General features: G+C 40.2%; 1 protein-coding gene across 2 annotated transcripts in view; it reads left to right on the top strand.

Moving 5' to 3' along the window:
• Positions 1-24542, top strand: part of AGO2 (argonaute RISC catalytic component 2) — a 61328-nt gene that overhangs the window by 24935 nt on the left and 11851 nt on the right. The window contains exons 4-18 of one of the 2 annotated variants that reach the window (XM_041479151.1): positions 4928-5109; positions 6358-6494; positions 6628-6762; positions 7875-7962; positions 10618-10765; positions 10959-11078; positions 11209-11331; positions 13015-13148; positions 15427-15611; positions 17432-17591; positions 20237-20327; positions 21374-21568; positions 22730-22864; positions 23626-23727; positions 24070-24269. In XM_041479151.1, coding sequence (XP_041335085.1) covers positions 4928-5109; positions 6358-6494; positions 6628-6762; positions 7875-7962; positions 10618-10765; positions 10959-11078; positions 11209-11331; positions 13015-13148; positions 15427-15611; positions 17432-17591; positions 20237-20327; positions 21374-21568; positions 22730-22864; positions 23626-23727; positions 24070-24269 — 2135 coding nt within the window. Of the gene's footprint in view, positions 1-4927; positions 5110-6357; positions 6495-6627; positions 6763-7874; positions 7963-8267; positions 8401-8561; positions 8697-9807; positions 9896-10617; positions 10766-10958; positions 11079-11208; positions 11332-13014; positions 13149-15426; positions 15612-17431; positions 17592-20236; positions 20328-21373; positions 21569-22729; positions 22865-23625; positions 23728-24069; positions 24270-24542 lie in introns of those variants that run through there. The other variant, XM_041479150.1, reaches the window with a different exon arrangement.

Raw genomic sequence — 24542 nt, 5'->3', positions numbered from 1 at the left:
ACAAAAATAAAACATAAGGGGGGAGAGAAATAGAGAGAAATGTGGAAACTGGGAACCTCTCAGACCCTCTGAAATTCAGCAGCTATAGAATAGTTCAGGCTGTTGTTTGCTGTCTCATATTGGATGACTGTGTTGTAGTTAATAGTTCTGCCTGAATCAAGCTCTTAATCTCATATGTGTAATTTTTATTTTCTCCCAATCTGTTTAAGTGAATGCCATGCAGTAAAGGTCAGACTCTACTCCAGTGTTAATTACTTTTCATTAACTGATAAAGCAATGTCTGGGAAAACTATAAGGAATCACTAATAGTCTTAGTGGTTTTTTTTCCCTTGCTTTCACATACAATATTCCAGTTCCTACAGGTTTGACACACAAGACTGCAAAGTATTTGCAAAGGTGGAAGAATACTTGATGAGAATCTCTTAGGGGTTTGAACAGCTCTGGATATATGTGGAGTTGCCTTATAATACTTTACAAATTATGGGTGAATTAGAGTTTACCTTATGACAAATATGAAGTTCTGCATTTAATAAGTAAAGGTAAATGAGGAATGGATTATTTATACATGATAAACAGGGATCAAATTAAACCTTAGATATAATGAGACTTCATGAGATGCAAGTTGACCCTCCTTGCTCTGATAACCATTTTGAGTGGGACAGAGTTAACAAAATTTTCCAAGACAGCCTTTTCCCAGGTGTAGGTTACACTGTTGGTTTGCACAGACACAAAGGAATTGGGACATCAGGAGCATTTCCTGCTGCCACACTGTCCCTAGACCTCAGTTTCACCATTTCAGTGTGTGTGGGCTTTAAAATCCAAAGCATCAGGAGCAGAGTCCTGTCTGGTCAGCAGGCACAGGCACAGAAGGAACATCTCACCCAAGAAATCATCTCATCCATTCCCAGTCCTGCCAGAGCAGTCATCATTTGGAGGGGGTGCTCGCTGGGGAGGGTGTTTGTAGTGGAATTTAGCACGAGGTAGTTTCAGGTGGTTTCATCTGTGGCTCATGTCTAAGCTCACAACTTTGAATAAACTCCCATTTTTCCCCTCTTTCCCATGGTTATAGGACTTTGTCACTTGTTCTGCTCCACATATATTAACGTTACCCTGGAGGAAAGAGCTAACAGAGATAAATCTTAAGCTCTTTTAAATGAGATGTGGGGAAATTTAGCTTAATGAAGGAAATTTTTACATGGTGCTAAATTGGTTTAAGCATGATTTAAACCACTATAAAGCTTGTAGGTATTAAGACTTTCCTCCAGCATGATTAGATTAGCTTTCTTTAGTGTTTTTCTTTTTTTTTTACTGTTCCGTACATAGCAAATGTAGCAAGTTTCCTGCACATCTGATTACATTTAGGATAATATTGAAAAGGTTAATGAACATACAATGATTAATCTGTGGAAGATCTTAATTGACTTGCAGTATGCATTGGTAGTGGAAAAGCTGATGCTAACCAGAGGGCTGACACCAAATTGCCAAAGTTTTTCTCTTCCTGTTGCTCTTTTAAGTTAATTAATGCACTCTGTCCTCATCTCTTGTTGTAGAGGTTGTTCTGGGCTTGGTTTTTTTTTGTACTTGCTGGCAGCTCTGCTTCTTTTACAACTTTTTCTTCTATATAAATACTTTCCTGCTTGGCTTTCATGGTTACCAAATCTGATTTCATTTCTCCCTTAGTGTACTTTATTTTCACTCTTTAATTTCTTCAGTTTTTTAGACCTTTTAGAACAAATATGGAGTATGTAAATATTAACATGGTATTTTCTTAGTTTTCACTTGTACATATTGAGAAGAAAGAAGTGTTTAGAACACTGTCAAGGTAGGAAGGTACTAAGTCTCCTCTTTCCCTGTAGGTTCTACACAGCAAATGCCCAGGTCACCTCTAACAGCAGCCTTGTATTCAATTCCTGCTTTACTTGTGTATTCCTAAAATATCCTTCTACATTAAAAGCTGGAATTTAACTTTACCTGAGCTTGGAAGCTTTCTCACCTAGCAAGATTCAAAGGCAACTGATCAATTTTAACCTACATCTTCATTAGTCTTTTATTAGAAAAACAGTAATTAGGAATGAACAGAGCAGTAGTTTGGTACAGAAATCCTGCTGGTATTCCCTTTTCCAGAAGGAAAATGTTAATCCTGTCTGTGGCCACAAACTTACCTCTCTGAGTTTGTCTTTCTGAAATGCTGCTAAAGACTCTGCACATGACAGAAGCAGAGCTCTTGCCTACATCCACAGTTTGTTGTTAATCTGTTTTCCTCTGAATCCCTGGGAAGGAAAAGCTCTTGGATTAATGGAGAAAAGGTACATTGTATGCTCAGAGCATGATAAAATAATCATGTGGTGTTGCATTTATTTTATGGAGAAGAAGAAATACTAAGAATTCCTCAGAAACACATGGTCAGGTGCAATTTTTTTTTTTTTAACAGTGAAAATGCTGATTTGTGTGAATCATTCAGACCACATCAGCTTCAAGACCTATTCTTTTTAAGAATAGCTTTGAAATTTTTGTACAGGCTTAATGATTGTTCACATCCTGATAGTAAAATCCCTTTCATTTATCTCCCTTAGCTGCAAAATTGTCAACTCTGTTGCAATTTAGCAGTGGGTTGACCAGGTAGCATCCTGACATTTATTTGGGGATAGAGAAGAAAACAAATCTTGTATTTTGCTTTAGGATTTATCCCTAATATTAAAGGTCATAGTAAAATTCCCATCTAAAACTACTTTGTCCTAATTTTTTCATATTTTGCTTACTTTGCCAAACATGAGAGTGTTCATTTGTCCTTAGAAGTACAGAGTGGGATAAATAAAATACTACTGAGTGAGGAAAAATTCTGATTAGCAGTGCCAAAAAGTATATGTGAACTTTTCTATGTGGTATGTGGATTAGGGACATTTTTTAAAAATATTTTCATGATTTTTTTAATAGGGTGAGATATTTAATTAAAAAAAAAAAAGAAAAAGAAAAAGAAAACAGAAAAGTTTTATTTAAACCCTACTATTTTAGCAATGACTCCTAATTAACTCATTTGGAGTTAGACCCAGCAGCAAAAACTGTTTTGGGCCAAATTCAACAGTCACAGCTCTGCTAACTTTTACTGGTATTTGCAGTTGGGCACCTGGAATAGAAATTCTTCAGTCCTGGGCCTTTTATTTCCACTGGGGACAAGGGTACTGCAGCACAGGTTGCTCTTCATCTCCCATTCCATCGTGGTGATGGAGTTTTGTAAATTGATACCAGGAGAGGAGAAAAAGTAAATTCTTTTTTTTTTTTGTTTTTGTTAGATTAAGGGCACCAAAGCATTCAATAATCAGATGAGTTGTGTATTAGCAGTATTGGGAATAAGTATGCAGTGGTTTGGCTGGGTAGGGACTTGTAAGGCCACCCTGCTCCAAGCCCTGCCATGGGCTGGGACACCTTCCACTGGACCAGGTTGCTCCAGCAGGAATGATGAAACTTGAGTTGGAGGAGAGGTTTAAAGGAAAATACAGGTCAGGTGTGACAGACATCTTCCATCTGCTGTAAATGAGATGCAAGTTGAAGACTTTTTGATGGTGTGGTGGAAAAAAGACCTCATGGAAAGCTTGCAGCCTGTGTGAGCTGAAGACCACAGCAAAGTTTCTTTGCACAGCTTTCAGCAGGGCTGACCTGGGCCAGGCTCACAGCAGTGACCCCAGGATTAGACTCAGTTCCCATTGCCCTCCTGCAGCTGTGCAGCTCCTTCCTGTGCTCCAGTCTCCCTGGGGAATGATGTTTGTGCTGGAGGAGAGATTCAGCTGCAATATTAATTCTGTGTGCCTGCTATAGATGGTCAACTCATTTTTGGGGGCACATGGGAAGACTTCTTATTTGTGTTTTATATTTCCTTCCTATTTTTGGACCAGAGAAGCAAATTGTTGCAAGAGACCAAATGCTGGCAGATATTAGTTTGCTGTTAGCCACCTATTATTTTCGCTAATTACAGCTTGCCTCTTGAGTGAATGCCTCTTAGATTTATATTGCAAGCTCCCTAGCAGAGCAAAATGCAATGTTTTTGTTTGTATCCAGCATAAAGGATACTCTGATCGTGTTATTTCTTGTAGTCACTCCCAGACCTCCTGATCATTTCAGACAAGCCTTAATTTTAGTTGGCTTAAGAACTTTGGTGCTCAGACTTCCTTTGTTTTAAGAAAGAGGAGAAATCAGCATTACAAATAATTACAAGTAATTGGCTGAAGTAATTTACCACAATGTAGTTTGCCACAGTTTTTTAGACAAAAAAATTCAAAGTAGGGCATACCATGGCAAAGAAGTGCCCCTGTTTCCTACCTGATACCATCACTAGCACTTGGAGTTGTAGTTTATTCTTTCTTTTCTTACTTTGAGAGTAACAGTTTTGGCTTGGTGGCTTTTGTGGGTTTTCTGTTTTGTTTGGTTGATCGATAATTTTTTTCCTCTCTTTTAAAGCTCCTTTCTTCTCTTGTTTGTGCTGTGTCTGCAGCAACAGTATGTAAAGCACTCTGGTGCTCTCGAGAGCAAATACCAGAAATTCATGGATCTTGGCAGGTGGTGACACCCATGCTTTATTTTAGGAATGCAGGAGCTGACACGAGCAGCGATGCGCTGGGGCGTGTCAGGGATCTGAAATCAGGTTATGGCATCTTCACCAAGACCTCCCCGTTGATATGAGCGCCTCCAAATTCCTGTGTTGCCTCACAGAGGAGATAGCTGCCAGCTGGGAGGCACTCCAGGCTTCTGAAATACCCTTTGGGGAAGATGGAGCTGTAAAAAGAGGCTGTAGCTAATGCATGGTGTTGCTTCATCCTTGCTTTTTGTCTCCTCCCCTGTTTCGTGGCGTCATTCAGAGGAATCCATTGTCCCTTCTGATTCCCCCCTTCCAATGGAAAGAATCATCTTGGTTTGTTGTTTGGCATTGTTGCAGGTGGAGCTGGAGGTCACGCTGCCAGGAGAAGGAAAGGACAGAATATTTAAGGTGGCCATCAAGTGGATGTCCTGTGTGAGCTTGCAGGCTTTGCATGATGCTCTCTCTGGCCGCCTGCCGAGCGTCCCGTTTGAGACCATCCAGGCCCTGGATGTGGTCATGAGGCACTTGCCTTCCATGAGGTGAGGGGAAGCCCTTGAGGTGCTTCAGGTGTGACTTGGGAGCTTTGGTGGCTCTTTGGGCAGTCTGTGTGGCAGCTGTGGCTGTGTGGCAGTGGCAAGAGGTCATCGGTGCTTCCCTGGTCGCCTGGTGGGAGCAGGAGCCTCCAGCCTGGACACAAGAGCTTTGCCCCAGAGATGTCAGGCTGGCCCCATGGTTGTGTGCCCCCAGGTCAGGGGGGCTCTGCCATCTCCCTCTTCCCTCTCTAGCCTTGGAGAAGGAGGCTCTCTCCAAGTGGGAAGTGCTTGAAGATGTGGAAGGGTGGATTTATAACAACTTCTTACCCCGTTCCGGTGTGTCCTTGCATGTTTATTGCCAATTTTGTATAAAGGTTGCCGTGCTAGGGGGACATTAATGTCACCCCGTGTGGATATTTTGATAAGAAAGGAAAACTTGGAAATTATTTCTTTGTTTTTCAAGTGGGACCTACAGCATTGTCAGTCACACCCCAGAGATACTGGGCTTAATTCTGCTGCAGTGACACAAGTCACTTAAGACCACTGTGCAAATTATATTTAATTAGAAAGGAAAGAACAAAAGTTTAGTAGGGCTGAACTTTCCCATATTGTAGCTCTAAACAGGTAATACGAGTTAAATTTATGTAAGTGTCTTAAAATAGACATGTCTTATGTTGACTTTATCCTCAAATTTAGGATAGAAAGCCATACAATTACTTTAATCAGGTTTTACAGCACAGAAAACAGCCCAGAATATCAGATACCTTTATTCAGAGGAGCACATTGGATCTGGATATGATTTGTTTGCTATTGAGTTTTCAGTACTTAATTATCAAGATGCAAGATGGATCAGGAATTGTTAAATCACTTACTTACCCTCACATCATGTCTATAATTCAGAGTATGGGGAGAGATTGTTACCTTGGTGTTTTAATAGCAGAGACTTGAAATTATTTTCTTAGGGAGGCACAGCTGAAGTTTTAAAAGAATACAAATAAAAAGTTATTAATGCTTTTTTTTTTTTTGTTGGAATTAGTAGATATATTAAATCTATACCTGAGTAGTAGCCAGTTTCTTACTGTAACAAGCTGGGTTTTGAGAGGTGTAACCTGAGTTTTGCCAGGAATCTCAGATTGTTGGTGATTTTAAACACTGACATTTCTGTACTTTTGTGAAAAGGAGTTTGCATTAGTTATGACTTTATTGCAATTTTTGCTTTAGTTTACTGATGTTAATTTATTTGGTTTCTTGCAGGTATACTCCTGTGGGGAGATCTTTCTTTACAGCATCAGAAGGGTGCTCAAATCCTTTGGGTGGGGGCAGAGAAGTTTGGTTTGGCTTCCATCAGTCAGTCAGACCTTCATTATGGAAAATGATGCTAAATATTGATGGTAGGTACTAGGAAGTATTTTCTTGTTTTTTCTTGCTCCTTAAAGGAAAGGCAAAAACTTAGTTCCATTTCTTGGATTTCCTAAGAATTTCCTCTGTATTGTTGTAACACACCATTAATGTTTTTGTCTGCAGTGTCTGCAACTGCATTTTACAAAGCACAGCCAGTTATTGAGTTTGTCTGTGAAGTTCTGGACTTCAAAAGTATTGAAGAACAACAAAAACCTCTGACAGATTCCCAAAGGGTAAAGTTTACCAAAGAAATAAAAGGTAATAAGGAAATTATGTACAGCTGCTTTATTCTGTCTGATGTGTTACCACTATGTGTTCTAATATTTTCTCCTTATGGGAGACAAAAATTTCATATTTTTTGCTTTTGAAACCTATCAGTAGTACCAATCCCAGTTTCATTACAGAAATATTCCAGTTCCTAATCTGATGATTTCTAAATGTTTACAAAGACTTGGATTTCATGTTTTGTTGATTACCCAATCTCAATTTTTTCCAATTACTGATACCAGGTTTTTCATATTTCAGATTTTACTAATAATTTAGCAGTGTGTTTCTGCATACTTAGGTATCTGTCCTGCATATACTGTCCTGAAAGTAAATAACAAGTTATTCTAGTTGTAGTGACTGAATCAAAGAGAACAGGAGGAAGAAATCTTACTGGTTTTGTTCACTGAAGGCTTCCTCTGCAAAATGGAGATCCTTCCTTCCTGATACTCTTGGCAGAAAGCAAGCAACTTAAAAAAGAATAAATCCATAAATCTATCCTGCATCTTCCTTTCATGTTTCCAAAAAAAATCAACAAATTATCTTTGCCCAAGTAGAAGTTAGCAAGAAAAGTATAAATAAATCCTGAGTTTGAAATGATATTCAGGCACCAAATTGCTTCACTGTGGCCTCATTCCCATGAGCTCCTAGAGAGGCTGTTTGGGGATTCCACTCCACCCACATCCCCAGTTCATTAGCTCAGGCAGGCCTGCAAGAGTTGGAGGTCTTACAGACCCCATATGTTTAGACAGAAAGTATAAATAAGGGGTTTTGTTTCAAGGAGCTTGTGTGCCCTTTTTGTCCTTTCCCCATCCTGGGCTTCCTTAGAGGTACAGCACTGGAATTTGCAGAATGTGCTCAGTGTCATCTGTGAGCTCTGGGGCCTTTGGGATTTCATCTTGTCTCTGAAATTCTGTGTTGAACTTTGGCTGAAACTCAGGAGTTTTGAATTTTAAGACTGTAAATTGCTGTTTGAGTTCTGTCTGGGCTGCCCTTTGGGGCTAATTAGAATGGCTTTATTACACTGTTTAACTGGTCTTGTGTAGCAGTTCAGGACTGACACCTTGATTTTGGAGAAATGGTCATTTGTGCTGTCCAATTTTTAGGTCTGAAGGTGGAGATAACACACTGTGGACAAATGAAAAGGAAGTACAGAGTGTGCAATGTCACCAGACGACCAGCAAGTCACCAAACGTAAAGTATTTTCCTTCTTTTTAAGCATATGTTTGATCTCAGGTAGTATTTTTCTGCTTTTTGAGCATGTGTTTGATATCAGGCTGGAAAAATACCTTGCCTGACTTAGTGAGGTGGGAAAAATTACTTTGAAAAATGATGCTTTCTTTGGTTAATACCCTTAAATATACCTCAAAGTATTTTCCCAATTTTGCTGTTGTTTTGTTCTATTTTTATACTATAATGAGTATCATGGCAAGTTATGACTTTATTGCAATTTTTGCTTTAGTTTACTGATGTTAATTTATTTGGTTTCTTGCAGGTATACTCCTGTGGGGAGATCTTTCTTTACAGCATCAGAAGGGTGCTCAAATCCTTTGGGTGGGGGCAGAGAAGTTTGGTTTGGCTTCCATCAGTCAGTCAGACCTTCATTATGGAAAATGATGCTAAATATTGATGGTAGGTACTAGGAAGTATTTTCTTATTTCTTCTTGCTCCTTAAAGGAAAGGCAAAAACTTAGTTCCATTTCTTGGATTTCCTAAGAATTTGTTGTAACAAATTTGTCTCTGTAATTTGTCTCTGTATTGTTGTAACACACCATTACTGTTTTTGTCTGCAGTGTCTGCAACTGCATTTTACAAAGCACAGCCAGTTATTGAGTTTGTCTGTGAAGTTCTGGACTTCAAAAGTATTGAAGAACAACAAAAACCTCTGACAGATTCCCAAAGGGTAAAGTTTACCAAAGAAATAAAAGGTAATAAGGAAATTATGTACAGCTGCTTTATTCTGTCTGATGTGTTACCACTATGTGTTCTAATATTTTCTCCTTATGGGAGACAAAAATTTCATATTTTTTGCTTTTGAAACCTATCAGTAGTACCAATCCCAGTTTCATTACAGAAATATTCCAGTTCCTAATCTGATGATTTCTAAATGTTTACAAAGACTTGGATTTCATGTTTTGTTGATTACCCAATCTCAATTTTTTCCAATTACTGATACCAGGTTTTTCATATTTCAGATTTTACTAATAATTTAGCAGTGTGTTTCTGCATACTTAGGTATCTGTCCTGCATATACTGTCCTGAAAGTAAATAACAAGTTATTCTAGTTGTAGTGACTGAATCAAAGAGAACAGGAGGAAGAAATCTTACTGGTTTTGTTCACTGAAGGCTTCCTCTGCAAAATGGAGATCCTTCCTTCCTGATACTCTTGGCAGAAAGCAAGCAACTTAAAAAAGAATAAATCCATAAATCTATCCTGCATCTTCCTTTCATGTTTCCAAAAAAATCAACAAATTATCTTTGCCCAAGTAGAAGTTAGCAAGAAAAGTATAAATAAATCCTGAGTTTGAAATGATATTCAGGCACCAAATTGCTTCACTGTGGCCTCATTCCCATGAGCTCCTAGAGAGGCTGTTTGGGGATTCCACTCCACCCACATCCCCAGTTCATTAGCTCAGGCAGGCCTGCAAGAGTTGGAGGTCTTACAGACCCCATATGTTTAGACAGAAAGTATAAATAAGGGGTTTTGTTTCAAGGAGCTTGTGTGCCCTTTTTGTCCTTTCCCCATCCTGGGCTTCCTTAGAGGTACAGCACTGGAATTTGCAGAATGTGCTCAGTGTCATCTGTGAGCTCTGGGGCCTTTGGGATTTCATCTTGTCTCTGAAATTCTGTGTTGAACTTTGGCTGAAACTCAGGAGTTTTGAATTTTAAGACTGTAAATTGCTGTTTGAGTTCTGTCTGGGCTGCCCTTTGGGGCTAATTAGAATGGCTTTATTACACTGTTTAACTGGTCTTGTGTAGCAGTTCAGGACTGACACCTTGATTTTGGAGAAATGGTCATTTGTGCTGTCCAATTTTTAGGTCTGAAGGTGGAGATAACACACTGTGGACAAATGAAAAGGAAGTACAGAGTGTGCAATGTCACCAGACGACCAGCAAGTCACCAAACGTAAAGTATTTTCCTTCTTTTTAAGCATATGTTTGATCTCAGGTAGTATTTTTCTGCTTTTTGAGCATGTGTTTGATATCAGGCTGGAAAAATACCTTGCCTGACTTAGTGAGGTGGGAAAAATTACTTTGAAAAATGATGCTTTCTTTGGTTAATACCCTTAAATATACCTCAAAGTATTTTCCCAATTTTGCTGTTGTTTTGTTCTATTTTTATACTATAATGAGTATCATGGCATTTGAACCAAATGCTCTCCTTTAGATCTTTGAGGTTTTTTTGGTTGGGTGGGGTTTTTTCTGTCATTTATGGATTTCTTTAAAATTGAAAGGACCGGGTGTCTGTCCTGTTTGTAGCCTGATGTTTCCCACAACTGGAAGAGAAAAGTAGTGCCAGTTTGGATCAGCCTCCTGATGTTGCTTATTTGCAATCTCTTTTTCCTCTGGAAATAAAGTTTCTTTTTAACTACCAACCAGAGATTTGCAGATAACTTGAATATGGAGACAGTGATTCCCATTTTTAAGGAAGCAATATAAGGAACAAAACTGATACCAGCTTTTTACAAGAAGATAACTGATGAGTATCTGAATCTGGTCTTTAATTGTTTGGGCTTTGTTTCATCCTCCTTCAATGAGCTTAACTTGTGCCAAGAAATGTACTGAGGAGCTGTGGGGGAGGTATTTTGCATGAAGTAATAGCTGCTTTCCGTGTTTGCATTCCAACAGATTCCCACTTCAGCAGGAGAATGGACAAACAGTTGAATGCACTGTAGCTCAGTATTTTAAGGACAGGCATAAATTGGTTTTACGCTACCCTCACCTTCCATGTTTACAAGTTGGACAGGAGCAGAAACACACATACCTTCCTCTAGAGGCAAGTAAATTCATAGAGAATTCTGTATTTTGGGGCTGGGGGAAGGAAGTCAGAGAGAAAAAGGGTTCAAACCCTTGGCAAACCATTTTTTGAGCAGCCGAATGCTGAGAAATTCAGTGGTGCATCAGTGAAAGAAAAGCCATGAAACAACAGCTGCACTGTGTTTAATTTTCTTTCTGTGGGGATATTTCAGGTGTGCAACATAGTGGCAGGACAAAGATGCATAAAGAAACTCACTGACAATCAAACTTCCACTATGATTCGAGCCACTGCCAGATCAGCTCCGGACCGGCAGGAAGAGATCAGCAAATTGGTGAGTGTCGTGTCAAACACGAGGCAGGTGTAGGAATGGGCTTAATTTTGCTCACCTTTAGCAGGTGCTGATGTGTTTGTGCACTGCACACAGGTCATGGGCTTGGTTTTGTACATTTTGATCATTTCAGATGCGGAGCGCCAGTTTCAACACAGACCCTTACGTCCGAGAGTTTGGCATCATGGTCAAGGATGAAATGACAGATGTGACTGGCAGAGTCCTTCAGCCTCCCTCAATCCTCTATGGAGGCAGGGTATGTCCAATGGGTTCTGTACACTCTGTGGTGGCTTCCAGCACCAGCTGTGATGGCCTCTGTAATGTGGTTATTTCAAATTAATTGTGTTGTGTGCAATCAAGGGCTGCCATGGATGTATTGTTCAGAATTTGAATTTAGCTTCTCAAAGCCCTTAAAGGTATTGGCTGATTTGCATCTCTTTTAATTGCTGTTTATTTCAGAAAGTAAAGCTGAGTTAAAAAAGCTTTTTTTCTCCCTCAAACACTCTTTCATTGTGTGTTGCAAGAAACAGCCTGCAAATAGTGGTTCAAATCAATGTGTATGGGGAAGAACAAAGACCATTTCAATTATCACTGTATGTATTTGAAAATATGCTGAAATATTCCTGAACTTCTGGTTGGTTTTGAATATTTTGAGTGGAGCAATTGTGTTTAGGGCGGTTGTCTTGAGGTATCATCTCTATCAGCATGTCCTTTCCCAGAGCCATCACTTCCTGTTTGGAATATTTACCCACAGGTTTTTATTTTACAATGGCTTTTCAGATGGCCCTTCTGACATAATCTTTCTCCTGTGATATCTTTTTTAAAAAGCTTGAGAAACAGGGTTTTCCATCAGTTATATACTGGGACTTGTTGCAAGATGAAAGCTTTAATAGCTGGGATAATTTCATTTGTGGAGGCTTTTGATGAATCTCTTCAGATCATGCATTGCCAGCTGAACATAATTCTGTCTCTGTGCACAAAAGACTGGTGCCTCCAAACCCATAATGGGAGAGGATTTTGAGTTTCCTGCCTAAAATTCTTCAGATGGCTCAGGCAAAAAATTAGCTCAAACTTCCCTTCACTGGCAGGTTAAGGTACCCCAGGCCTGACCCTGATTAGAGAACTGCTTTCATGAACTATTCTGGCACCAGCAGATTGGGGGAATTTAATGGCAGATGGCGAGAGGCACTGCCTTCAGCACACACAACTCTTTGCAAAATCCATTATCAGATTCATGTGTGTGTCCTGAAAAATGCCCAGAAGCTTTAGTTGTTGCTAGGTGAGAAGGAAGATATCATGGTAACTTGTCTAAAGCATCTATCAGTATTTATTAAGGTAATTAACATCACCAGAATTACTTTAGCTGCTTTATTACACCCCTTGTCCTCTAGATAATCCATCCCAGTAATATCTGCTTGGTGGGAGAAATAAAAATGTTGGGCAGGTCCAAGTTGAATAACTGATCACCTTTCTCATCTTGTTCACATTTTTTCTGGAGTAATGTGAGTGACATTGAAGCACTATTTGCCTCCACTTAATGATGTAAAATATTCACAGTACTTAAATTAACTTTCCCTTGGAAAGTTCACTGAGCAGTTGTAAAGTCACTGTAGAAATTTAGGTTCTTGTTAATGTTCCATACCAAGCATGAATCTTACTTTCCATATATAATTTCTATTTGCTGCTGATAAATACAACCAAAGGCAATGATCAGCAATAAAAATGAACAATGTGAGGTTTTTTTTTCACCTGGCTAAGAAGCTGTCTTGCTACAGTGATAAAATGATTATTATCAGATGGATGGATGTTTGTACAGGGCAGAGAGCCACCTGAGAGTATAAATCACCTGCCACTTGGAGGGAAGTAGAAGCAAAGCTAATTTTTGTTCAGTATCAGTCAAGTTTGGCATTAATGTTTAATTTTTACCTTCCACTTCCAGAATAAAGCAATTGCTACACCAGTGCAAGGTGTCTGGGACATGAGGAATAAACAATTTCACACTGGAATTGAAATAAAGGTTTGGGCAATTGCCTGCTTTGCTCCCCAGCGCCAGTGCACTGAAGTTCATCTGAAGTAAGTGTTGTGTAAGGTGGTGATTTTATCATTCATTAAGGATGCAAATGTCATGATTTCACTTTTATTAAGAAAATATTTTTGGTTAAATTGTTTAACATGTGGCAATACATCTTCTGTCTCTTTGTGTTTTGAATGATGCCAGTCTAATTTCAATGCCAACATCAGGAAATCCTCCAAATCAGACTTAAGGAAAACCATTTATGCTTTATGGCAGGTTTCTGACCAGTGAGGTCTCAGGACAGTGTTTAAGATAGCAGAAATGATGTAATGATGGGTGTTTATCACTGAGTGTTTCTCAGGAGTGACAGCTAACATGTGTGTTCTCTTAGGTTCCTTTCCTGGTTATATGAAGTAGATCTATTCATGCAGAATTTCTTTAAAAGGAATTTTTTTGTCCAAAACCTTTTCCTCTTCAGAGTTTCTGGAATGTGCAAGTTGCTGTATTTGCTAGATGAGTAGGACTGGTTGTTCTGTTGACTTTAAGTGTTTCAATGAAACTTTCAGATTTGGTTTCTTTGTCTTTGGATGGGACATGATTGTTCAAGGACTGTTGTTACAGTGACATCTGCCATTGGCTCAGGGAAGGTGTGCAGGCCCAGATCCATGTCTGGTCCCTCCTTCCACGTGCTGCTGCTTTCCCTTCATGCATGGACAAGTGCAGCCTGTGGAGCTGCCCTGGCAGTGACTCAGCTGCTCTCTGGGAGGTGAATGCAAGGCAGGGATTGCTCACACCAGGGGCATTGCCATGGCACTGTTCCTTCACATGGTTTGCTAAACAGCTTGGGAATTTTTCCCTAACAACTGATGAGCAAACAGTGGGAATCTTTTTACTGCCCATTGTGTGAGGAAGGGAGGGACTTTTCTCTTCAGGCACATGTCAGGAACTGGGCTGCCAGAGAAGTTTCCCTTCCATGATGTTGCTTCTAGTGGAAATGCTGTGTAAGCCAAGTTACTCAGTTTTGAGAAATAGGCAGAAGTCTTCAACATAATGAGCCAAAATAAAATTATTTGGATGGCTTAGAATGAGTTTGTATTTACTGTGAAAGGGCATTGCTTCAAGCCAGGAAAATGCCTGCATCCTGTTCCATCTTGTGGTCTCTTGTTACATCTTGTTGATCAAGTTGGAACTCGAATGCTGCTGATTCATCAGAGTAAACACCTTCAAATGCTCTAAAAGTCTTCAAAATCATCCTGCTTTACCTCTTGAGAACAGAGAGAACCTTTCCTCATAGGCACTGTCCTTCTAGATGGGCTTAAAAAGGCTCAAACCCTGACTTTTTTCAGACTTGAATGTTGAAATCACAGAAGGGTTTGGGTTGGAAGATCATCTTGTTCCAACCCCTCTGCCATGGGCAGGGACACCTTCCCCTAGACCAGGTTGCTCCAAGCCTCATCCAGCCTGGCCTTGAACACTTCCAGGGATGGGGAGATGTTCTGCCACTGACTCTGCTGTAGTGGGTGCTTGTTTTCCAGAGGAAACAGCCATTTTCTGCAAGGAGCCTCAGGGCTGAAGCTCACAGGCTGTTATGATTCATGCAAGTTAACAACAGGTTTGGAAGAAGCTAAATCTCACACCCTCTCAGTCAGTGGTACCCCGGCACCCTGTGGTGGAGATGAGCAATGTTTTAGACAACTGGAGGGGGGTATCCACTCCAACTTAACAAAAAGGGCTCTTATCAGTGGGGTAAAAAGGCTTTCAGGTGGAAGCCTCTGAAGAAATTAGGTTGTGTCCATATCCAACCACTTCCATCAAAGGGTGACTTTTTCTTCACCAGCCTAGGAGAAGGTTTGCCTTCACCTCCAGGACACACATTTTCTCTGCTATCTATGACATTGTGCATTATTATGGATGCTAAAGCAATTCACTGAGACAATTGCTGGTAATTTCTGTTGGTTGCTTTCATCATGAGGAAAAAAAGGAGTAACTCCAGCCCTTTTTGTGGTGGTAACATGGAATTATGTTAGAGCAGGCTATGCCAAATTGTCATTATTGCAAAAAGTATTTTATCCTGTATTTCCCATAGAAATAAGGTAGAATTTGCTTTGGAAATGAGGTTTTTTTATTAATGGTGTTATTTATACAGCATATTTCATGTCTTGTCTTCAGTGACTACACAGGCATTGTCAATTAAAGATGCACATGGGGTTAAATTCCCAGCTTTTTGGACAGCACAATTCTGCAAGTTTAACAGGATTGTTCCATCAAAAATAAGATCAAAAATCAAGATGGGCTTTGACTACCTGATAATGTAATATATTTATGTGCTTTGCCCAGGTCCTTCACAGAGCAGCTGAGGAAGATTTCCAGGGATGCTGGAATGCCAATCCAGGGGCAGCCCTGCTTCTGTAAATACGCCCAGGGAGCCGACAGTGTGGAGCCCATGTTCAGACACCTCAAGAACACTTACACTGGGCTGCAGCTTGTCGTGGTCATTTTGCCAGGAAAAACACCAGTCTATGGTCAGTGAGTGGAAATGGTGCATTTCAGTCACAGTTTTGTGTGTTTTTTGTGAGAGGTTTAATGCTGGTTTAACTCTATAAATTCCAGTTAGGGCTGGAATTAATTTTGGGCTGTAAATCAATTTTGTTATTTTTCTTGTGCTGGTTTTTTTATATTAAGGCCTAATTGTTTTCAGTATGTTCTCTATGCTTTTAATTTGTTATTTTCCCATTCTCCCTGCTGGTTGCATTTGAGAAAGGCAACACAGGGTTTGGTGAGATTGACATGGATAGCCAGTGGATTATAATACAATTAATAAAACTTGTGTGCTGAAAATTCCAAGTGACTGAAGAAGTAATGACTTCAAGAACTCTGTACCTTTTAGAACAGCTTTGCTTACTCAAACAATCTCCCTTTGGCAAAAAATGTTGAGTGTAAGAGATTTCTGCCTATTTTTCTTTGAATTTTAATTTTTTAACTTGGGTTGCAAGGATAGGGGTGCACAGAAAGTGAAAATTCAGCAACCTAAATGTTTTTTTGGAAACACTGACAGTTGGTGCATTTTACATGGCATACACACATGGGTTTTAGTATGTTTTACATAAACCATACATTTTCCAGCTCTTCCTAAAGGCAGGACTGCTTTTTTTCCTGTCCTGTCTCCCTCATTTTTCACTTACCTTGCCCAGCTGGAGCAGCAGCCACTGTTTTTCTCCCATAGCTACCTGGACTTTTCTCTGGTGGATCAGATCTACCAAGCAGCTGCAGATTTGTTTTATCCCATCCCTCACCATGTTAATATAGCACAAAATAAATTTCCATCTTTAATATTAATCTCTTACAAGATGAAAAGAGATTAAGCAAGGAACCTTAAGGAAGCAGTACTTTTTCCCCCCACCCTTGAATTCAGCCTGCAAAGGAGGTGGCTGATCTCTAATTTGTACAATAGGAATTCAGTGCAAAATGACATTTTTACTGTTCCTGTTTGGCATTAAAAGGGAATTCTTTTCCTCTGCTTAACCACTGAGAGGATGTGGTACCACTCTGATTGTCTTTCTTTGTCATTATCTTTAATTATAGTTATTTCTGCCCCCTCTAATCATTTCTCCTTATTTTCTCCCTACGCTCTTCCATACCCTGCATTTCTTTATCCACAGTCTTGTCTTTTCTTCCCACCCTCTCCTGTTGCCAAAAAGGGGGTTCATCTTTTCTGAGCCAGTCTTGGAGTCTAAATTTCTTCCCTGAGTGTAAGAGTATGTGGATCTCTAAAAGTCTCGATTTTGTTGTTAACAATAGGATTTGATTTAACCTTTGGAATTGTACAGTACTTAGTGAGTTTCTTGGAGTTTTTATGCACCATTGTCTGCTAAGCTGGCCGCTTTTCTATGCAAGTGATAAACTTGCAGTGAAGAACTGATAAACTGCTTGGCTGAATATTGCTCAGCCCTTTACTGCTGGGTTTGTGTTACTGTTCCAGTGTTTAATAATGCAACAAGTGCTCAATATCCTAATATTATCCACACTGCCCACATCATTAGCCAAAGCTGATGATATAATGCTACAATTGTAAAATAAGAATTAATTTTAAAAATCTTAGTTAATATAAGCCAACAGTGCCTTTAGTTATTGCATTTAGGACCTGGTTAGGTGGAGCAGAGCAGAACTGGGGGAGGTTCTGGAGGCTGGGTGGGTTTGGGGGATAGGTTTCATTGTGCTCCTTTAAGCTGAGCACCACTTTGCTAAAACTCCAGGTGTAGTTAATTGGCACTGAATTCAAGTCTCCTGCGTGGTTTGATTTGCAATTTGCAAATCTTTTTTTTTTGTTTTTCTCATTCTGCAGCGGAGGTGAAGCGCGTTGGTGACACGGTGCTGGGAATGGCCACTCAGTGTGTGCAGATGAAAAACGTCCAAAGAACAACACCACAAACTCTGTCCAACCTTTGCTTAAAAATAAATGTCAAATTAGGAGGTGTAAATAATATTCTACTGCCACAGGGAAGGTAAGTTCATTTTTCAATGGGGAAGAGGTTTTTGTATTGCAAAGAGAATGTGAGACATGCTGAGATAACTGGGAGCTTTTATCTGCAGCCATAGCACTGTAGCTTAAGTGACTCTTCAGACAAACTCTCTTGGCTTCTAATAAATAGTCCTGCAAAAGTTAGGTTATGAAGACAGGAGAGGAATCTGGTTTCTGTTGAAATTTATAGTAAAAGTATTGTTTGAATGATGTCTGACCACTGAAGTACAACTGTCACTAGAATGAAAAATCTCTAATATTCTATTTGCCCTGAGTTTTCAAAAACAAATAGAGACCACCTAGAACAGTAGTGCCTTTTCTTTTGGTCAACATTCTTCTCTTTGAGACTCCTAACCACAGTGAGGATGGGAGCCTGCATTGGGCTATGGACTGTGCTCTCAAAATTCCTGAGTTTGCTGGCTGTGGAACCCACTGTCTCTCAGGTTTCCTCCCCATTCAGTGTTGCCATGAAGCTGGAGTACTGGGGTGGCCCTGGATGTGCCAGGCTTACAACATTTGCCCTTGCACCTGACCTTGTCAGGGTTGTTACTGTGCTGTCCATCCCTCCCAGAAAGTACCTCCAGTACTGGCACTTCTCTCAGCTGTTGGATCCCATCCTCAGTGGTCTGCCAGGGCATTCTGTGGTGGTGATCCTGCATTCTGTCTCTGAACAATCCTCTCTCTTAACACTCATTAAAAGCTGCTCCCAGACAAGAAGGGACCCTGGCTCCCTCACAAACACCTGATCAATACCTGTGTCCTGGCTCAGGGATGGTTCAGCTGGAGCCTGGACAGCTGGAATGTCTCTGGTTCCATGGCTGCACCATCAGACTTTCCCTCTTTGAGGCAGGGAGAGAGGGGGCTTCCCACCAGCTGGGGAGCAGTATTCCCTCAGCACCCAGCCTGTCTCCTTGCAGACCCCCATCCAGTCTGGGTGCTTCATTCCTGAGATGGGCAGTGGGGCAGGGTCAGGCTGTGGGGCACCATCCCTGTTCTCTGGGGGAGATGTCAGGGTGGTTACCCAGGACAGTCCCACCTTATCTCTAAATGCTAAATAGATTAGGCCTATCAGCAACAGCAGCCATTGTATGATATCAGCATCTAGAAAAAAATTTGAACCCTTTGGAAGGTGCTGGGGTACATCCAAAGAAATGGATGAAGGATTGGGGATAAACTCCCCCTGTATTGCTTCCTCACAATGGGCACCATTATTAATGAAACCCCACAGACATGAACTTAGCCTGTCATAGTTGTACAGCCATGTGTCCACATTCCAGAGAAAGCTTAAAATCCAGGATTTGCTCACCTTATTGATCTGTTGTGCAAACTGGATAACAGCCACAGTAGCCTTAGTCCTAGGATCCATGTTTAGATGAGCTGCAAATGGGAGCACAAAATGTAGCCACAACCATGTGCCAGCCAAACCAGGGTAAGTCAGACCACATGGTGCCAGAGGAGGTTTCTGTGTTCAGCACACAAAATTAGGTTAGCCAGAAACTCTTATTCCCTTTTCACCATTTCCTCTCAGTGCCCTGAGGCCCAACATTGGGCACCAAGAACTGCTGGGTTAGGAGACAGGTGTCTGCCAAGGAAGGTGGGAATCTTCCTGGAATGGAAAAGATGGCTCCCTCCCTCTAAATTATTGTAAATTTGGGGGTTTTCAGGCAAAGATGTGGGTAAAGGAATAACAGTTTTTTACTAGAATGCACATATATATATATATATGTAGACAAAAAAGCAACAATAGCAGCAATAACAAAACCCAAACAACAACAACAAATTAACAGAATTCCAAGACACCCAGCTATTTTTTTTTGTTTTTAAGTACAGTCCATTCATTATCTCTTAGGGAATAAATGGGAAGAAAATTCCCTGAGAGAGAAAAAAAAGAACCCAAAAAAAAGCCTAATCCCCAGCATTACCTTCCAATTTCTTTTAAAGAAGGTCTGCAAACAGATTAATTTATCTCCATAACCATTAAATCATTCCCCCACAAAGAAATTATGGTGGCCCAATATTTCCTGTTTGAAATTGTTTTATTAAGGAATAGAGTAGAAGTTGAAAACCTGTGTTGAAGTGCTTTGGTGTTCCTCTCCTGGTGCAGTGGTTTAATATCTTAACCCAAAGATTTGTTTAAAACTTTCAAGCTTGGTTTTAAAAAAAAATCTACTTTGGAAATAATAACTTTGATACCTACTGTTTTATGACTTCCTTAGCAAGACTGTTTGTTATTAGGAAAAATATATTTTTTCACAGCATCTGCATATGTGCACAGTTACTTAATTTTCTCAGATGTCATTTGTTACTAAGGGATCAACTTTTACTCCTTTCTTTGGTCCAGCTGATAAAAACTGCAATTCTTCAAGTTAGAAAAACTAGAGATATTTTAAAACTAATTTTTAATTAAGAGCAACAATTAGCTGTGCTTTAAAAACCTGCCTAAGTATTTAGCATGAGAACCTTAATCATGATTTTTAATTACTGCCACAGAACAAGTGACCAACTCTGATCAAGTGCCAGTTATTGATAAATTCACTGGAGGAGTACAGAGGCTGTTTATTTGAGTTTTAATGTACTTTATTAAGCATAAATCTCGCTGCTTTTACAAATTTCCTTTCTCTTTGCCAGACCCCCTGTATTCCAACAGCCTGTCATATTCCTTGGTGCAGATGTAACTCACCCACCAGCTGGGGATGGGAAAAAGCCTTCCATTGCTGCAGTGAGTAAATTGTGTCCTGCTCTTTCCCCCCAGCTCCCTCCTGCTGCTCAGCTCTAATTCACTTTATTGCTTTCAATCCTTTTGTGGTCCATTGCTTCTGATTGCCTAATTATAGCATTATAAATTATTTTTCTGCAGGAATTTATTGAAACTTCAGAGAGCTTGCTCTGATGCTAATTACTTAAATGTGTGTATTAGCTTGTAAAATGCCTGAGTTGCTGATACACAGAGGAGCTTTTCTGGGAGCTGATATTTATTAGCAGCCTGATAATGAGCTGGTGCATGTTTGAATCTGCTTCTTCAGCACTTAGAAATGTTCAGAATTTCTTCATTGCTGATAGGGAACTAGGCTGGCTCAGCTTCCAGAAAACACGAAATGTGCAGTAATCTCTTGGAAATGTACTTCTTAAATACAGGGAATGGTCTTTAGCTTGTGTTATGTCAAACACCTGTAGTGGTTGCTCAGGACTGTTTAATAATGAAGTTCTTTGATGATGTTATGTATCTGTTCTGAAAAGTTACACCTGTGTGTCCAGGGAAAACCAGGTGGAGATGTGCTCACTTCTTTAGGTTTTTTTGTTTGTTTATTTTTAAGTCCTATGCCACTTTTACAGGATATGGATGTTAATGTTTAATTAACAGAAAAATTCCTTCCCTTGATAAAGGGTGTGGATGTTTCTGTGATCCATCACCATTTCAGTTTGATGGATCCAAAACACAGGCTTGGTGTCCCGGAGTTCCAACTCCTATGCAGCAGTCTGAACCATCTTAATGGTTTCATGGTATCAGTGCTCCAGACTGTATTTGAGTTTTTAAGTGCCTGTAGGTGCAAACAGGAAATGAGTCTTTTAGATTTAAATCAAGTTTTCTCTTTCAGCAGGGTGTGCTGCCACAGCTGGACTAAACCCAGAGCTGTTTCCAAGCTCATTTTAATTTCAAATACATCTTTGCCAGGCCAACCACTCAGTGTGCAAGACAGTGAAGTTTTCCCATGAAATAACCTTTATTTAAGTGCTCTCTGGTTTGATGCCAAGCATTTTTTCCAGGTTGTAGGAAGCATGGATGCTCATCCCAACCGTTACTGTGCCACTGTGCGGGTGCAGCAGCACCGCCAGGAGATCATCCAGGACTTGGCTGCCATGGTCAGGGAGCTGCTGATCCAGTTCTACAAATCCACCAGGTTCAAACCAACTCGAATCATCTTCTACAGGGATGGTGTTTCTGAGGGGCAGTTCCAACAGGTGATATTTTTCTTCTTGAAATTCTGATACTGTAGTTTTGTGGTTGTAATTGAATTTTAAAATTCCACCTCTGTGTGGTTGGAGTTACAAGAAGTATAACCTCAACAAATCTTCCCTCAACAAATTTGTTGGATTCTAACCAAGCAAGCAGGAGAAGTGTTTGCATACTTTTCATGTACTTTTGAAAGTACTTTTCCCCTTTAAAATATTTTCCCTGACAGAATTATAAGTGAAAAGTGTAGTTTTAGGACTCAAGTTATTTTCCACATCTGTTTCCTATTTAGGTTATATTAGTCAGACTGTATCCCATAGAACTTGGGCAGTAAAGAAAAATTGTTGGTTTTTTAAAAGAGAATTAATAAGTACTGGATCAGTATTTATTAATTTGTATTCTGATAAAACTCATCAGATCCTTTGTCATATTTATTTTGTTTACTTGCTAGTACCATATTTTATGGAATATTTTTCTATATGTTTTAAAGATGTTTATAAACACTTTTCTTTCCAGTATTTACATATGTAAATAGAAGATACAGAATTGAGTCAGCTTCTCAAAATTCAGGGGGAAGAGAGGAAAGGACACTTGCTAAACTTGAATTGATAAAGTAATTTTTGTATGAACTTTTGATATACTCTCTTTTCAATTGTCATTGGTTTTCACTGAATTTTTCATGTACAATTAGCCCACAGTCTAAATAATTGCTTTTTGGTTTGTTCCACTTTCCTTGTTATTGATGTCTGTAGTCCTGCATGGGACTGCACAGAGCTGGGAAAGAACAGCTGAGCACTTCTGGGTTTTATCCCTTGTTCTAGTCTGAAAAATAATTAGTCTGTTGTATTCAGCAGCCTAATTAAATGTTCATTTGTATTTGGTAGTTAAAAAGATTTTGACATGCAGGTTATTAGTCTGAGCCTTGTGCTTGGAGCTGAAAAAATATGGAAGCAGCTCTCTCCTGGCTCAGGAAACTGCTGAGGAAACAGGCGAAGAAATAAAAATTTGCTCCTGAAAGCTTTGACATCTCACTACTCTGAGTGACAGTGCAAGAAGGAGCATGATAAATTATCTGTGGATAAATAAAGACATCTGTAGATAAACAAGAGGAATTTGTCTGATGGCAGTGGTTCATGTTGATTACATCTCTCTCTCTCTCTGTGGCTCAGGTTCTCCACCACGAGCTGCTGGCTATCAGGGAGGCTTGCATTAAACTGGAGAAGGATTATCAGCCTGGCATCACATTTATAGTGGTGCAGAAGAGGCACCACACCAGACTCTTCTGCACGGATAAAAACGAACGGGTACGTTCTGCTGGGGACCCCAAAGCTCCAGCAGGCAGCCAAGTCACCAATGCCTGTTCATTTGTGGTACTTTCTGGGTGGACACCAGACTCCCCAGGTTGATTTTTGGTACTTTCTGTGTGAAGAGGAGACTCCCTAAGAGCAGGAATGGAGCTGTTCCTTATGGAACAGCTGCTGAGAATGGAGCGTTCCTCATGGCAAAGCTCTGCTTACAGACTGAGCTTTCCATGTTCTTTTTCCTTCTGTCAGGCTTCTCTGTGGGAGTTAGTAACTCCCAAAGCTGACATGAAGGTGGTGGTTATATTAATAAATGCTGTGGTTACAGATGTTAAATTGTTTGAAAGTAAAGAGTATTTTGACATTGTGCTTTGAAGAGATTTTGAGGAAAGAGGTGGCCTGTCTGACAAGGAAGGATTGTCCCCTTGCAGGTATAAACAGAAAAAGTTACTCCTGTCCTGGAGTGGGAAGGTGAAAAGAATTTGACAACTCAGTTGCAGGAAATTCTTTTTACGTTATTCAGAAAACCAAATCTTTTTAGGTAATTTCTAAGAAGATTTTGCAGCTTTTTTTTTTTTTTTCTTTCTCCATGGTAGCGACACTGCAGATTTTCAGTTGGAACAAAATTTCAGTTTTGCATATTCTTTCTTCACTTTCTGCTTTTTATAGATCTTTTTCTTGTGTTTGTTTTCCTGGCTACACAGTTGAAAATAAAAAACCCTTTGTGTTGTGTCTCAGTCTCTTTGCATTTCCTGTTTACACAGGTTGGAAAAAGTGGAAACATTCCAGCTGGTACCACAGTGGACACAAAAATCACCCACCCCTCGGAGTTCGACTTCTACCTGTGTAGTCATGCTGGGATTCAGGTAAGACATTTTGTGTGGCATGGTAACTCTTTAACTGTTCATGTTTGTACCAAAGCTTTTTGTCAGATCTGAGGTTTTCAAGATGAAAGTGCGTTTCAGTATGATCATTTCATTTCAGAGGTGAAATTTTGAGAAACACAGTCCTGTCAAAAAAAGGGAAGGGATTAGTTTGATAGGCAGCAAGGAGGAGGTTGTTTGCCTTTTAAAGGAAAAACTAGCTGCAATGTGTAGAACTGCTGCCCGTGGTTTTTGAGGAAGCAGCCACTTCACTGCAGTTCCCAGCAGAGGTGGAAGCTCAGGAGATGTTTGGGAGTGCTGATGAGCTGTGTGGTCTGGCTCCAGGGAACAAGCAGACCTTCTCACTACCACGTGCTGTGGGACGACAATCGCTTCTCGTCGGACGAGCTGCAGATCCTCACCTACCAGCTGTGCCACACCTACGTGCGCTGCACGCGCTCCGTCTCCATCCCTGCCCCGGCCTACTACGCTCACCTGGTGGCCTTCAGAGCCAGGTACCATCTGGTGGATAAAGAACACGATAGGTGAGTTCAGAGTTCTGCAGTTTTGCAGAATTAGATGCCAGTGGGGCTTGTTAATTCTGGGATCAGTGGCGTCCTCAGCAGTTTGAGGGTGGGTTTGCTCTCGCTGCTGAATTTTGCTGCTGAAACAAAGCAGAAGATGTTCCTGTACGTGCTGTTTTCTGTTTCAGAACCTCAGTGGTGCTTTAAGGGTAAATAATGTTTGACCATTCCGTTCAGAAAAAACTAACAATGCAGAAACACGTGCCAGGAGAGGCAGATTAAATCGGGTTTCTC

This window comes from Pyrgilauda ruficollis, unplaced genomic scaffold, assembly GCF_017590135.1.
Source record: "Pyrgilauda ruficollis isolate IOZ18807 unplaced genomic scaffold, ASM1759013v1 scaffold48, whole genome shotgun sequence".
NCBI classification, from domain to species: Eukaryota; Metazoa; Chordata; class Aves; order Passeriformes; family Passeridae; genus Pyrgilauda; species Pyrgilauda ruficollis.
This window is presented reverse-complemented; position numbering and strand designations above follow the sequence as displayed.